The following is a 16425-nucleotide window of genomic DNA, read 5'->3' on the forward strand; positions in this document are numbered from 1 at the left end:
AACACACACTGACCACCAGGGGGCAGACGCTCAATGCAGAAGCTGCCCTCTCGTGGTCAGGGCGCTCTCACATGGGAGGAGCTCTGCTCAGCCACAAGCCAGGCTGATGGCTGCCAGTACAGCGGTGGTGGTGGGAGCCTCTCCTGCCTCCTCAGCAGCACTAAGGATGTCCAACTGCAGTTTAGGCCTGGAGTGGGCCTAAGCCAGCAGGCAGTCAACCCCTGAGGGGTCCCAGACTGCGAGAGGGCACAGGCTGGGCTGAGGGACCCCTCCCTCCCCCCGAGTGCACAAATTTTTGTGCATCGGGCCTCTAGTTATATATAATAAACTTGTCTAAAATTGCTTATTAGGTAAAACTGTTTTAGATAAAATTAAAATAAATTTACAATAAAATACAAATAAGTTCAATAAACTGCCACCAACTTTTAGCATCTGTATTTCTTGGACATTATGTCATTATACCTGATCATGTATGTCAACCATTACTGCATTCTGCTGGGGTGGATGAGCAGCAGGGTGTAACAGACGAGGGGATACATTCGGAGGGTGGAAGGCTCGAGGTTCCTCTATTGCTTGCTGCTGTGCATAAGGGAGATGGTGATAATTTTCATCTTGACTAATGGAATTATGTCGAGACAGTCGATCCCTTCTTCCTCTCTGGCGTCTGACAGGAGGACTGTTAACAGCAAATATAAAAAAGGTCATTATAATGTTGAATGATGCGATATATCAGGATTCTGTATTGCCTCTTTTAAAAATCCATCGGTAATTTATGCTAAGGTAAACTTGAGTATTAAATAATATAAAAACTTACAATGTAAATAAAATGTTTTTAAATTAAAATATATTAATATACAATGTTATCTTATTTCAGGTGCACAACAGTTATTCAACATTTAAATACTTAAAGAAATTATTACTATAAGTTTATAGTAACCATTTGATAACATACAAGGTTATCACAATACTCTTGATTATATTCCCGGTTGCCATACATTACATTCCCGTGATCTGACTTTAAAACTGGAAATTTGTATTTCTTATTCTCCTTTACCTTTTTTTTGCCCTCTATTTTATTCCCTTCCCTTCTAGCATCCATCAGCTTATTACATTATATTACATATACATTGCAATGTATATATTTTTAAAATAATGAAAATAAAATTGGTATTCAACTCTGAAAGTATTTAGAAATCAATAGCTAACTACTGTCACTTTTTTAATTGCATGAAATTGCTCGTTTATAGACAAAAATTATCAAATATCAGCAATTTCATATGGTTTTAACCTATTATTTTTCTCCCTTTATTTTATAAGCATTATATAATAAAATTTAATCTGCATATACCTTTGTCAGTATTCATTTCACATATGCCTAATGGGAACTTTTACATTTGTCTAAAACATACAGAAAGATATATTTCCTATATGCCCAAAATGATAATTTTTAAAATAAGTAGAAAATTCATGAAATAACTAAAGAACATTTATTGACAACTACAAATATAACAAAATTGAGTAAATGCTGAGAATGGAAATGATTGGGAGATAGTGTCAGATAAATAGTCCATTAATACACAGGATTTTCAGTTAGAATCTGACTATTGAAGGAAATCACTTTTACTCTCCATGCATTAGTCATCTACATAGTTTAACACAAATTTAACAAGTTTTTTGACTAGACTTTCATTTTCTATTTTCCTATAATTCCACAATTTATTTCAACTGCTTTTTACAATGGCTCAGCACCAATGCAACTTGAAAAAGCAGCAGGTCTCATTATAATGTACTCAGTATCGGTAACAAAGGCTAAACAACCCCCTCATAGACACAGCTGCACAGCCATCTCAGCAATCTTTATTGATGTCAGGTCACCTCTCTCTCAATTGTCCCACTTTGCACCTCTAAATTTGTTTCCTCTCACTCCCAACTGCTCAATCTTAGAGTAAACAAAGGACACTGCTTTGTGGCATTAACTCAATAGTGCTCTTGATACCATCCCCCAGGCTATTGCTACATGAATTGCTTCTTTCATTTTTATTAGCATATCTCTTTTTTTGCATTTTCCCTTCAAAACCTATATATTGTACTTCATTGAATTTAAGATGCCATCCACCTTAAACTCACTTTTAAAATGTTTTTTCTGAGATAATTTTAATATAGTTTCGCAAAACCCTCAACCAGCATTCCTTCATGCTAGTATCTTCCATTAGCTTAGAAAAATCATCAAAAGAAAGAAACCTCAGCATCACACCATCAATTAATGAACAAGATGTATTGAGATTTTATCAGTTTATCCACCAATGGCCCTGATCACTGTTTTGAAATCCAAGGCAGGATCTTATTATTGCATATAGTTTTCATGTTTCCTAACTTAATTTCTCCAATCTGTCACATTTTCTCAGTCTTTCTTTATCTTTCATGACCTTGAAACCTCTGAAGACACAGACATTTACTCTTTAGAATGTTCCTCAACTTGGGTTTGTCTGATGTTTTCTCATGATCTGCTTGAGGTTATGCATTACTGGACAGGATACAGAGGTGACATGCTCTTTCAATACATCATAGTAAGGAGCATAGTACATCAGTATGTATCACTGGTATATATTTATATATCATTGACCACTTGGCTAACTTGGTGTCTGCCAACACCCCCTACAAAACCATTCTTCCTTTGTAACTACTAATCTGCTTCTACTGAAAGTTTGTCAATAATTTTACATGTATGAATGAATGGTCAACAATCATTACGGTATTCTAATAGTGATTTTCTAGTCCCCTTATTTCTTCTACATGTATTAATTGGAATTCTTTAAGGAACAGCTGCCACATCTTTCCCATATATTTGTTTACTGTTATTTAAAATCATGTGCTCATGGATATTTATTTTATTATCTACACTAATAAAAGAGAAAGATGCAAATTGACTGCAGCTTTTCAATGCCCACCAGCCAATCAGGAGCGAGTATGCAAATTAACCCAACAAAGATGGTAGGTTAATTTGCACACACAGGCACCGAGCAGCCAGAGGCGGGTTCCGCACTGCCCCAGCCACTCTGGGCCTCTGGGCAGCATGGGAAGGCGGAAAGGCGGCTCTAGGCTGGAGCGAAGGCAGTGCCTGCAGCCAGGGGAAGGCCCATTCTTGCACGAATCTTCATGCATCGGGCCTCTAGTTTTGGTTATAATATACACTACTGTTTTATTTTGTTGTTCAAATTTTTTCAACTTTATCCAATGGGAGCACTTTCAAGTTCAGTTCCTGTGACCTTTCACTATGTCCTTATCCTTTTGAGCACTTCCTTAATATCTGACACCACAATATGCTGTGGTTTATCTTATATTTTCCCTACACCAGTTCTGGAATTAACCAGGGCTCCAAAGAGCCTTGGAATCTTTAATTGCAGAGTGGCTGATATTTTGAAGCCAGGTGTGCTCACTGCTACATGGGAGTCATACCAACTGTTTCTAGTCTCTAAGAGAACATAACAAGAAATTTTACCCATGCATAGTAATTCATGTATTTTGCACATATCTTTATACCAGTATTTTATTTTAATTACTTACTAGAGGCCTGGTGCACAAATTCATGCATGGGTGGGGTCTGGCTGGCCAGCCCCATCAGGGGGAGGGGCTGTTGGCCCCACCCCTTGGTCGAACTCCTGGTCGAGGGGATAATTTGCCTTTTATTATATAGGCTTTGAAGAGCTAATTGGCTTTAATTATGTAATTCTGAATACAGCAGCAAGTATCCCATATAGCAGTGATTCCCAAAGTGGGCGCTACCGCCCCCTGGTGGGCGCTGCAGCGATCCAGGGGGGCGGTGATGGCCACAGGTGCATTTGTTTTAACTTTTTTTGTATTACCTTTCTATTCTGAGTTCAATAAATAGTTTCATAATTTCAAACTTCAATGTTTCTAATTTACACCTTTCTTTATATTTTACGAAAAAGGTAGAAACATTAATACATGTATCTTTCTGTTTAATTGCTATTAAAATTTTTTAAAAAATTAATTTCCAGGGGGCGCTGGGTAATATTTTTTCTGGAAAGGGGGCGGTAGGCCAAATAAGTCTGGGAACCACTGCCATATAGCAACTAGATGGGTGCTACCTGCAAAAATATTTTAAAGGACTGTTTTATGTATCACAAAAAAAGAAGAAAAATTTTTTCAATTAAATTATGATATAGCATCATCTTTAAGTCTTTATTTGATGTTAAGATGTGAAAGCTTTATATTCTATATATTCTTAATATATATTCTATATGCTCACATCACTCATCTCCTGATAAAAATCTCAACCTGCCTATGCACTTTAAGAGCCCCCTTTTAGATTCATTTTGTTATCACTTGCTCTTACTCTCACTTCCCTACTCTAAAATAATTTCAATAACGCTCAAACCAAACACAAATTAATATCCAAGTCCTCATTCTGACATGTAAGTCCCTTTACGATTTTGGTTCCTATCTTTCCTGTATTCCTCTCATTAAATCTCTGTGCGTCTTTGTGATAGAACATTTAGAAAGAACGATGAGAAAAATTTAGAAATGAGAAATAGTGATGAAAGATGGACAAATATTTCTTTCAGTTGACTTTACAATGGTGATAGATACTTACTTTGTCATTTTGTTTTAGGTTTATCACTTGTAAATAGTGCAAAGCTGTTTCCTCCTGCCTTCTGTTGGACTAAATTTTCTATGTATGCTGTTATCTGTTTCATTGTGTGGAAGCTATACATTCTAGTTCTATTCTTCTAGTATTTTACCCTTAATTTTTTTTCAATCCTCACCCAAGTATATGCTCACTGATTTTTAGACAGAGGGAGGAAAGAGGAAGGAGGGAGGGAGAGAAGAAAGCAGAGAGAGGAGGGGGGAGGCGGGAAGGAGATGGTGGGAGAGGGAAAGGGAGAGATTAGTTGCCTCTCGCACACATCCTGACTGGGGATCAAACCTGCCACCCAGGTATGTGCTCTGATCAGGAATCGAACCTGACACCCTTTGGTGCATGGGACGACACTCCAACCAACGGAGCCACACCAGCTAGGGCTATATAAAAACTTTCTTTCCCACATTTTCCATTTTGCCCTTTTACACTACAGTCTAGGAAGATTCCTCCACTTGATATTCCATAAATGAAGACACTTTTTTTGTCCATTTATTGAGTTTTTAATTTTACCAATAAGAATTTTAGTTGATTTTTATAAAATCAATCTGCTCACCCTAACCGGTTTGGCTCAATGGATAGAGTGTTGGCTTGTGGACTCAAGGGTCCCAGGTTCGATTCCGGTCAAGGGCATGTACCTTGGTTGTGGGCACATCCCCAGTAGCGGGTGTACAGGAGGCAGCTGAATCGATGTTTCTCTCTCATCAATGTTTCTAACTCTCTATCCCTCTCCCTTCCTCTCTGTAAAGAATCAATAAAATATATATAAAATTATTTTTAAAAAATGAATCTGCTCTTGCATCTCTCTCATATTCCACTTATTCTAAGTCTATTTTGTTCATTCCGTTTCTTCAAGTTTTTTGTTTTATTGAGTTCAGTGCTCTTCTTTCAAGTTGGGTTTTCCTCAAATGTTTAGTAATTTCCTTTCTGTGTGTTCATCTTTGTAGTTTAAATTATGCTAGACTATTGTTGAATATTGCATCTACTTGCACAGCCTGCTTCTGGAAGAAAATCTGGCAGCTAAGCTTATAGCTAGCCTACAATGAAGTATTAAAGGGAGAATGGACTAAGGAGAGTAACACACTGCCGGGTAGAATAGAGGCTTATGGGTAGCTGGTTTTCTAGGTAAGTGCTCCCCGCACCCCTCCTTTGTATTACCATGAATGTAGAGCATGATACTTTTCTTCAATTTGAGAACCCAGAGCTAGCTCCTACTATCATGTAGAAACAGGCACGTCTGACACGCCCTTTCTAGTCCAGAGCATTTCCTATGATCTAGCAATTGCATTCCTAGGCTTTTGAAGAGATACAAACATTCCATCCATAAAGTCTTCCTAACTCAAGATTTAACAATATTTCTTAGGTTACCAACAAATGGAAGATGAAAACAGTTGTCCCACCCTAAAGATGTACTATTTCACTGGAAGAAGAAACGTATGACCTTAGACAACAACAAAAGAGGAAGAAACTCAGGAAGAAATGTATTCCCCTAGAAAGGAAAGGCAAAGGCCAAACAAATCCCATGAAAGAGAGGACTGAGAGTTGAACTAAACATTCTTAGAAAGAGTCACTCTTCATAGAAAGAGTCCACACTTTTGTAAGAAAACCAATTATGCTCCCAATTGCCTTGGAAGATACAGAAGAAATAGCAACAGAGTGGAGAAGAGGTAGCTCATTTCTAGGGTCTCCTCAATCTTCTTCCTATTGTGAATGATAAAATGCATTTTTCCATATTCAGGATTATAGGCCGGCCTGCAAAAAGTCTTCAATAATCATAAGGTAATTGAATTAATATATAATGTTATGAATTGATTTTAGGAAAATCACTTTAGCCTCTTTCAATTTCTTTTTCTGTTGACCACAAGCTAAATAAATTCTCACAATCTAATGTAGAAGTCTAAACTTATAAATCATTTTTCATGTTTGAGTGTACAAGTACATATGTGTTGATGTGTTTATAAAATGCCTACAGAAAAAAGCACACAAATTTACCAATGGAAGATAATTTAAGAAATGAATTGTAATCAACTAACCTTCTTCTGTTGCGGGCAGGTGTGTTGCATCGTTCCCCTGAGAAGTGATGTTGACTTGGTCGAACTGAAGGGGGCTGCCTATTTGATGTCATCTCCCATGGTCGCATTGGTGGTGAGGGAGCTGGTGATGCTGATGTATAATCAAAGACTGAATGAGAGAGGCGCTGTCTCTTGGGACTTGGACTATCTTCACTCTGCCAATGCAACGAAAATCAATCATCCAAATAAGACCTTTTAAGGATTTTAAATTACTGTGTATGCATAGATATTTAAATATATCAGTGGTTCTCAACCTTCCTAATGCCGCAACCTTTTAATATAGTTCTTCATGTTGTGGTGACCCTCAACCATAAAATTATTTTCGTTGCTACTTCATAACTGTAATTTTGCTACTGTTATGAATCATAATGTAAATATCTGATATGCTATATGTGTTTTCCGATGGTCGCGACCCACAGGTTGAGAACTGCTGAAATATATTTATACTCACGTGTAGAGGAGGGGAAAAATACACTATTAACTAAAATTAAATACCTTTAAAGAAAAAGATTCTGGGGGACAGAGGAGGAGAGAGATAAACAGTAAGTAATATCAAATGAAAAGTAAGCTCTGTTTCTTAAAAATAATCATAAAATTCATCAAATAACAACATACAAGGTACACAATAGGGAATAAGCAATTGTATGGTATTTAATCAACTCTTTAACCCCTTGAGTGCCGGGGAGCGCAATCGCGCTCCTCCTGTCCTTTGCCAAAAGTGCCAGGAGCACTATCGTGTTCTTCCTGCAGTGTCCAGTTCTAAGTCTGCTTTTATTAGTGATGGTGATATTGCTAAATATGTCAATTCTTGCTGTGAAGATGACGATTTTGTGGAAGATATTGAATATGAAAAAAAAAGGATATTGAGTATGTAACTTCATTTACTTGCGATCCATAATTTTTTTTCTAAACTGCTGTAAAATCAGCAAAAATGCCTTGGCAATTTTAGCATAGTTCCTAGGATATTGGTTGGCATTCAAAGGGTTAAAATCGCCATTCAACTGAGAAACTCCATTATGCTCTCCCATCAGTTAACAGTTGCTCTTTTAGGAATCAATTTGTAGCTGAGAGATCAATTTAGGAGGGGGTATAATTTAAGTAGGCCCTTGACTTGATTCTAAACCACACTCCTCAGCATCCTTATTTCTGTTGTTACATTTATTTTCTTTAATAAAAGTTACTTGGATAAAATAAGGCTTATATAAAACAGATAAAAAGAAATAGTCAACAGATCTAAATCAGCAATTTTCCACCAGTGTGCCGCAATGATTTTTAAAACATGCATTACCTGGATATTTAGTCGGGGCACTGACCTTTCCTTCCTTTAGACTGTCAAATTTAAAAAATGACAACAACCAATACAACAATAGCTGTCCGGTGCAAATAAATCAAAATTATACTTTTGGATTAAATCAGCAAAATATGTATTTTTTGGTGTGCCACAGAATTTCAGTAAGTAGGTTCTGTATGTCATGAGATGAAAAACAATGAAAAATTGCTGATCTAGATTATCACTTCTTAACTAGAATGTCACAGCATTTTTGGAAAGACATGGAGTTTCAGATAGATCATGAGAATGGATGATTCAAAACTTATATATGTTACATGCTGGCACATAGTTTCAAGTTTTCAAGAATCATAGCATTGCTTACTAGCTATAAAATTGGTATGGATCACTTCACTGAATTAACTCCCCCCACACAACTCAATTTCCCAATTGAACCTCACCAAAACTGTCAAAATTACAAATGAACTCAGAGTCTGATTAAGGCTGTGTTCCTAAAAGAACCTCTCCTAACTTCAATCTACTCTTGGCCACTTCTAATTATTTGGGTAATACAGCACTTTTGATTGTAAAATAATTGGTACCTGTTGCTAGCAAAAAAATCAGTAAGTATATGGTGCTACTTACTACAACATTAGATTTTAAGAGATAACATAAAACAGAACTGACTAAACTATTAGGAAAGAAGCAAACTGCTAAGTGATTATTTTTTATCATTCCAAATATTTTAACAGAGGTATTTCCAAAAACCACATAATTTTCCTTCTATGTTTAAGAATATTATTTCAAATTTGTCATTGTAACTAAAACAAAATAGTTTTCAGAACCATATACTCTTTGTAACTTTTTGCCACACTAAGCCTTTCTCCCTAGATTTAATAGTGCTATTACAAGTATACTTGTTTTGACCCCTTGATTTTAGTAAGAACTTCAGTTATGTTCTGATCATCTTAAAACTTAAAAAATAACCACTGAAATTTAGATATTTTAATTTTTTTAAAAAATGTCAGAATGAGCAACAATTTTTTTTTTTTTTAAGAATGAGCAACACTTTACCAAAAAATCCTCAGTTTCCAACAAAGGAAAGAGGGAGTAACCTACAAAGAAACAAGAATTAGATTAGCATTAGACTTCCCACAGAAAACAAAAGCTAAAAATGCTCTGAGGGAAAATGATAGAGTTTTATACTCCAATCAAACTATTAATCTAGTGTGAAGGCAAAAACAATGACCTTGCCAGATTCAAAGTTGCTTCTCACGCCATGGCCTGTGTGGCTCAATTGGTTACAGTGTCATCCTCAGGGCTCAGATTCAATTCCCAGTTAGGGTACCTATCCAGGTTGTGGGTTCATTTCCTGGTTGGAGTGCCTATGAAAGGCAATCAATCAATGTTTCTTTCTCTCTTCCTCTCTCTCTCTCTCTCTCTCTCTCTCTCTCTCTCTCTCTCTCTCTCTCCCTAGAATCAATGAAAAACTTATCTTCGAGTGAGGATTTAAAAAATAAAGTTGTTGGAGATCTGGAGAGTATTATGCTAAGGGAAATAAGCCAGTCAGAGAAAGACAAGTATCACAAGATCTCACTCATATGTGTTATCTAATGAACAAAATAAACTGATGAACAAAATAGATCCAGAGTCAGAAGCATGAATCAGACTATGAAATCTCAAGAGGGAAGGGGAGGATAGGTGGGTGGGAAGAGATCAACCAAAGAACTTGTATGCATAGATGCAGAACCCATGGAGACAGAAAATAAGGTGGTGAAGGCCTTGGGGAGGGGGGTAGAAGGGGTCAATAGGGGGGACGACATCTGTAATACTTTCAACAATAAAGATTAAATTAAAAGAAAAAGAAGTTGCTTCTCACATATCTGTTCAGAGGAATTTACTTGATTGATTTTATGTGAGTGAGCAAGCTCTTCTCTTTCACGTGAGGAAATATATACAAACTAGAGGCCTGTTGCACAAAATCCGTGTGGGGGGCCGGGGGGGGGGGGGTCCCTCAGCCAGGCCTGCACCCTCTCACAATCCAGGACCCCTCAGGGTATGTCGAACTGCTGGTTTAGGCCCGATCCCGCAGGGATCCTGCAGGGATAGGGCCTAAACCAGCAGTCAGACATCCCTCTTGCAATCTGGGACTGCTGGCTCCTAACTGCTCGCCTGCCTGCCTGCCTGCCTGGTCACCCCTAACCGCCTCTGCCTCGGCCCCTGCACCAGGACCTGGGCTTTCCTCCCTCTGGCCGGTCACAGGCACCGGGGACCCAGGCGGCTTCGCCTGGGCAGGCACCCGGGACCCCGGCAGCTTCGCCCGGGCCCCAGCTTTTGTCAGGAAGGACGTCCGTAATACGTCCGGTCTATCTGGTCTAATTAGCATTTTACCCTTTTATTAGTATAGATAAAGGACCCAATAAACAGAAGTGAAAAGAAATTACAGGATGATGGCAGGTCCAAAATGTAGTAATTCCAAATTAGAACAAGAAGTCAGAGGACTCTCAGAAAACTACCCTAAATAATGTGGATATCAAAAACAGTAAGAACTTGAAAGTTCTTAATAAAATGTAAGCACATGGATCTCTTGCCAGAAGAAACATAAAAGGCAATCCGAGTGTCTAGGAAAAACAAATCCATACCATTCTGTCACCTAAAGCATTCTTTGACTTGAATAGTTTGAAAATTCCATCTCCTCCTCCATGGGCCAAACATGCTACCTGGTTCTGCAACAACTATATAGATATTCCTAATACTATAAAGGATGTCTAATGGTTTTCAATTATTATAATTAACTGAGGACAAGGCAAGAAATATCACTATTATAGTTAGAGAACAAAACAGCCCTAACCAGCTAGCTGAGTTGGTTAGAATGGTTGTAGGTTCAATGCCCGGTTAGGGCACATACAAGAATCAACCAATGAATGCATAAATAAGTGAAACAATAAATCAATGTGTTTTTTTTTCTCTCTCTCTCTAAAAATCAATCAATATATAAATTTAAAAAAATAGCAACATTGTAAACTTTGATATGATATAAAGACTTCTGTGACAAAATCATGGACTAAATGTGAAAATCCCAATATAAATATCTAGAAATAATGGCTTAACACAACAAAAAATACTTTTTAAATGCACTGCTGAACTCAGAAAAAAAAAGAGGAAATTACTAAGGACCAGAAAGAAAGAGGATAACTGACAACCAGGTTTGTTTTTTGATGTTCCCAGGGAGGACAGAGGATAAGGTCTTATCATTAAGACCCCTGCACAGCCAAACTTTCCAATACTTTCAACAAAAGAGAAGACTAGAAAAAGTCAGCTCACTGGTAATAGAGAGTCCATAACAACAGAGATGTCTACTCAGTTTGGATTGGTAATTGGAAGAAGTATTACTCCTCTAAGAATTCAAACCACAGGTTAGCTTGTCACACCAAGTTTGGGGTTCAAATTTTTCACTGCCCATGTTATCTATGAACCTCTAAACTTAGAAATTAATATACAACTGGTCCAGAACTAGGTTACCAAAAGGATGCTTGACAGAAGTAAAAGCAAAGCAGAATTTAAAGGGATACTCCCAACTTACCTAAGCCAGCAATTTTCAACTAGTGTGGCACTAGAATTTTTAAAAGGTGCAATACCTGACCTCTTTTCCTTTAGATTGTCAAATTAAAAAATGACAACAGCCAGATGTGAGGACAATCTGGCTGCGACATCTGTCACCCATTGATCACCAGGGTTGATTCACTGGTTACACGGGTTTCCCCCTACTCCTTCACCAATCCATGTGTGCCCCTCCTGGAGCTGCATGTTCCATTGAAGAGGATGACCTTTCCCCCAGAGAAGAGGACCAGTTTTCGACCAAGGGTATATATAAGTAGCTCCCCTGCTAGAACTTAAAAAAACAAAAAAAAACAAACAAACAACACAATAGCTATCTGGTGTGAATGAATCAAAATTATACCTATTTTTTTGTCATATTTGGCCAATATATATATATTTTGTGCCACAGAATTTTAGTAATTAGTTTATGTGGCATGAGATGAAAAAGACTGAAAATTGCTGACCTAAGCCAGTGGTTCTTAAACTTTTGTATGGGTCAAAAAAATGCCAGATTGTTGGGCCCACTCCCCAGTCTGATTCAGAAAATTTGAATTGGCCCAATAATTTGCATTTCTAACATGATCCCAGGTAATATTTGCTACTAATGGCCTGGGACTACTCTTTGAGAATCACTAAACTAAGAGATAAGGGACTCTCTTAGGGAAAGTCCCTAAGAATAAATTCACCATGACAGAAACGGTTTTGAATTCTCAGAAGTTCCTGCCTCTCTCTGTTGATTCTGTGCCAGTGGCTGACTTTTGAAAGTACCAAATGTTGATAAATCCCTAAGATGTTGATTCAAACCAGGTACAAATACTATACTGGTAGAGTACTGTAGCGATATTACAGTAGAGAATTCAGGTGCAGGTTTAGGGATCAAGGGAGGGGAAGAGGGGGATGAAGGAAGAACGTGAGGAAGGACAGAAGAAAACTAGCTAAATACTTAGTATTTATTTAGCACCTGATAAAATGAGTATAGGATTATATCTCTTCTTTTTTAAAATATATTTTTATTGATTTCAGAGAGGGAGAGGGTGAGAGAGATAGAAACATGAATGATGAGAGAGAATCATTGATTGGCTGCCTCCTACATACCCCATATTAGGGATGGAGCCCGCAACCAGGGCATGTGCCCTTCACTGGAATCGAACCCAGGACCCTTCAGTCCACAGGCCGACGCTCTATCCACTGAGCCAAACCGGCTAGGGCTATACCTCTATTAATACCAAATCATCATTAAAAGTGAAAACAGCCCTAGCCAGGTGGCTTTGTTGGTTGAAGCATCATTCCATACACCAAAAGTGAAAACAGCCTTGGCCTATATGCTAAATGGTTAGAGCACCGACCCGAGCACCAGAGGGTTGTATGTTCAATTCCTAGTCAAGGGCACATACCTGGGTTGCAGGTTCAATCCCTGGCTCCAGTTGAGTGCACAGAGGCAACCAATCAGTATCTCTCTCACACTGATGTGTCTCTCTCTGTCGCTCTCACTCTACCCCTCCCTTTCCCCCCTTCCACTCTTCCTAAAAAAAAAAAAAAAAAAAAAAAATCAATGGAAAAAATATCCTCAGATTAACAACAAAAAAGTGAAAACAGCCCTGGAGACATAGAATGCATTCCATGATTCCAAAAAAAGCTAATCAGAGACTACTAAATGCTAAATGCTATGGAAAGAAAAAAAAACATTTAAAACACACACACATCTACACTAATAAGAGAGAAACATGGTAATTGGCGTACGACCGCTTCCCTTCCCATTGGCTAATCAGTGAGATATGCAAATTAACTGTCAGCCAAGATGGCGGCCAGCAGCCAGGCAGCTTGAAACTAACATGAGGCTTGCTTGCTTCAGTGAAGGAGGACTCCAACGTTCCCTGCCTGACTTGCCGGCCTCTCAGCTGCAACTCTAAGCAACTATGTTGCAAATGTAGAAGCTAAACAAAACCCCAGAAACCTGCTTTATTCAGCGGGGCTTCAGCCAGCCGGACCGCAACATTGTATCAAATACAGACGGTAAACAAAGGCCAGAAACCTGTTTTCAGCAGCCGAGGCCTCAGAGCTAAAGCTGGCCCAGAATAAAAAAAGAAAAAAAAAAGAAAAAAAGGAGTGGTTGGGAGCTTCAGTCACCCGTCAGCCTGAAAACGGCCCTCAGCCCCTCAGCCAGACGGGCCAGGCACCCCAGTGGGGACTCCCACCCTGATCCAGGACACCCTTCAGGGCAAACCAGCCAGCCCCCACCCATGCACCAGGCCTCTATTCTATATAGTAAAAGGGTAATATGCCTCCCGGCACCGGGATCAGCGTGACAGGAGGCAGTACCCAAACCCCCTGATCGCCCTGCGGCTCTGTGTGTGACAGGGTGCAGCGCCCTAACCCCCTGATTGGCCCTGCTGTGTGTGTGACAGGGGGCAGCGCTCCAACCCCCTGATCGGCCCTGCTCTGTGGGTGATAGAGGGTGGTGCCCCAACCCTCGCCCCCTCCACGGGCCCTGCTCTGTGTGTGACGGGGTAGAGCCATAACCTCCCTATCGGCCCTGCCCTGAGTGTGAGAGTGGCGGCGCCCCAACCCCCTGATCGGCCCTGCTCTGTGAGTGATAGAGGGCGGCGCCCCAACCCCCTGATCCGCTCTGCTCTGTGTGTGATGGGGGGCGGTGCCCCAACCCCCCTGATGGGCCCTGCTCTGTGAGTGACAGTGGGGAGCTCCTCAACCCCCTGATGGGCCCTGCTGTGTGACAGGGTACGGAGCCCCAACCCCCCTGATCCGCCCTGCTCTGTGCGTGACAGGGGGTGGCGCCACAACTTCCCTATCGACCCTGCCTTCAGTGTGACAGGGGGCGGTGCCCCAACCCCCCAATCGGCCGTACCCTGAGCGTGACTGAGGGTGGCATTGCAACCTCCCAATCGGCCCTGCTCTGAGCCCAACCAGGGGCTGCACCTAGGGATTGGGCCTGCCCTCTGCCACCCGGGAGCAGGCCTAAGCCAGCAGGTCGTTATCTCCCGAGGGGTCCCAGACTGCGAGAGGGCACAGGCCGGGCTGAGGGACCCCTTCTCCCCCCCCCCACCCCCCCCGAGTGCACAAATTTTTGTGCACCGGGCCTCTAGTATATATATATATATATATACAGTCACATATATATGTAGCTGACCCTTGAACTCAGGGGATAGGGGTGCTGACCCACTGCGTATAATTTCATCAAGCCCCCCACACACATAGATTCCCAGCTGTGGATGAAAAAGCATTTGACCCTTGAGCAACACAGGCTTAAAACTGTGAGTACACTTATACTAGGCTTTTTTAGAACAAATCCCTGTACTGCTTTTGATATATGATTGGAAGTCCACAGATGCAAAGAGCACTGATCTATGCCATTTTATACAGGAGATGTTACCACCTATGGATTTTGGTATCTGTGGCGATTTTAGAACCAATTCCTTGGAGACACTGAGGGACAACTTAAGTTTTTGAGGAATAAAAAATTACAGGAGAATTTTTGACTGTGTTGGAGTTGGTACCCCTAATCCACACGTTGTTCAAGGTTCAACTATATGTAGTTTCACTGAAGCACTATATTTTATATACCATGAATCTGTAACTATAATTTTAAGCTGTGAACACAGACCAATAAAATAAAAAATAAAGCACAAGCATAAACCAACGAAAACAAAAACAATATTAAGAACAACCTGAAATCAAGAGATTCCTCTGAGATAACAACGTGGAGTTATTCTGCCGACAGCTAAAACTCATAGACTAGAAATAAAAATTTAGGTTTTTATTATATAGACTAGAGGCCCGGTGCACAAATTTGTGCACAGGTGGGGTCTCTTGGGGTGGCCTGCGGGGATTGGGCCTAACTCACACCCCCAGGCCTGTAGCCCCAACTTGTGCCCCCAGCCTCACAGCCCCGCAGCCCCTCCTGGCACCCCTCCATGGCCTGGCACCGCCCCCTCATCTGCTCCACCATCCCACCTGCAGGGCGATCAATCAGGGCTGGGCCCCCCTTCCCAGCTCCATCAGCACCTGGGAGCCAGGCAGCAGCCCTGACCCCATCACCGCAGCTGGTCATTGTCTGCGGGGTGATTGGCAGGGCGATCAGGGCCCCGCTAGCACTCGCCTTGGCCTGGCACTGCCCACTCACCTGCTCCACTATCCCACCACCATGGTCCCGCTCTCATCAGGGCCCATCGGGGCCTGCAGTGCCTCCACTGCCACCTGCTGCCAGTGCCGCAACACCAATGCCCGCCATGTTCCGCGTTGCCCCCTGGTGGTCAGCTCATGTCATAGTGAGTGGTCAAACTCCTGGTCAAATGACCGACTGAGGGGAAAACTTGCATATTAGGCTTTTATGCACGAAATTCATGCAAGAGTAGGCCTTCCTTCCCACGGCTGCCGGCACCGGCTTCCCTCTGGCACCTGGGACGTGGGCTTGCCTCACAGCCCCGGCTTCGTCCGGGAGGTCATCCAGAAGGATGTCTGATCTAATTAGCATATTACTCTTTTATGATTACAGACGGTAGGCTAATGAAGCTGCAGGCATGGACAAAGTCGCCCAGAACAGTTTATACAGGGAAAACAAGAGGCCCACACTAACCCTTGAAAAACTCCAAGTCATTAGTTGGTGAGAGGGGAATGCAATATGGTGGTGGAAGCCAGACGAACAGGAGTTACAAGAATTCAACTGAGGTGTCATGTAAAATCAGGGCTGAAAAATATCCACTGTATTTAACAACGGTTAAAATTTCACCAATGTGAAGCTAGTTCTTTAATAATCTTCCTTATGAATTTAAGGATAACTCTGTAAAGTTCTAAAATAAAAAATTTCTAAT

General features: G+C 40.7%; 1 protein-coding gene across 1 annotated transcript in view; it reads right to left on the reverse strand.

Annotated features, from left to right (window-relative positions):
- RNF38 (ring finger protein 38) overlaps window positions 1-16425 on the reverse strand; it is a gene marked incomplete at its 5' end in the record, with an annotated part of 110286 nt that overhangs the window by 23733 nt on the left and 70128 nt on the right. The window contains 2 exons of the mRNA XM_081102927.1: window positions 463-676; window positions 6694-6887. Of these exons, the coding sequence (XP_080959053.1) occupies window positions 463-676; window positions 6694-6887 (408 nt within the window). The remainder of the gene's footprint in view (window positions 1-462; window positions 677-6693; window positions 6888-16425) is intronic.

This window comes from Myotis nattereri, assembly GCF_964212035.1.
Source record: "Myotis nattereri genome assembly, chromosome: 12".
NCBI lineage: Eukaryota > Metazoa > Chordata > Mammalia > Chiroptera > Vespertilionidae > Myotis > Myotis nattereri.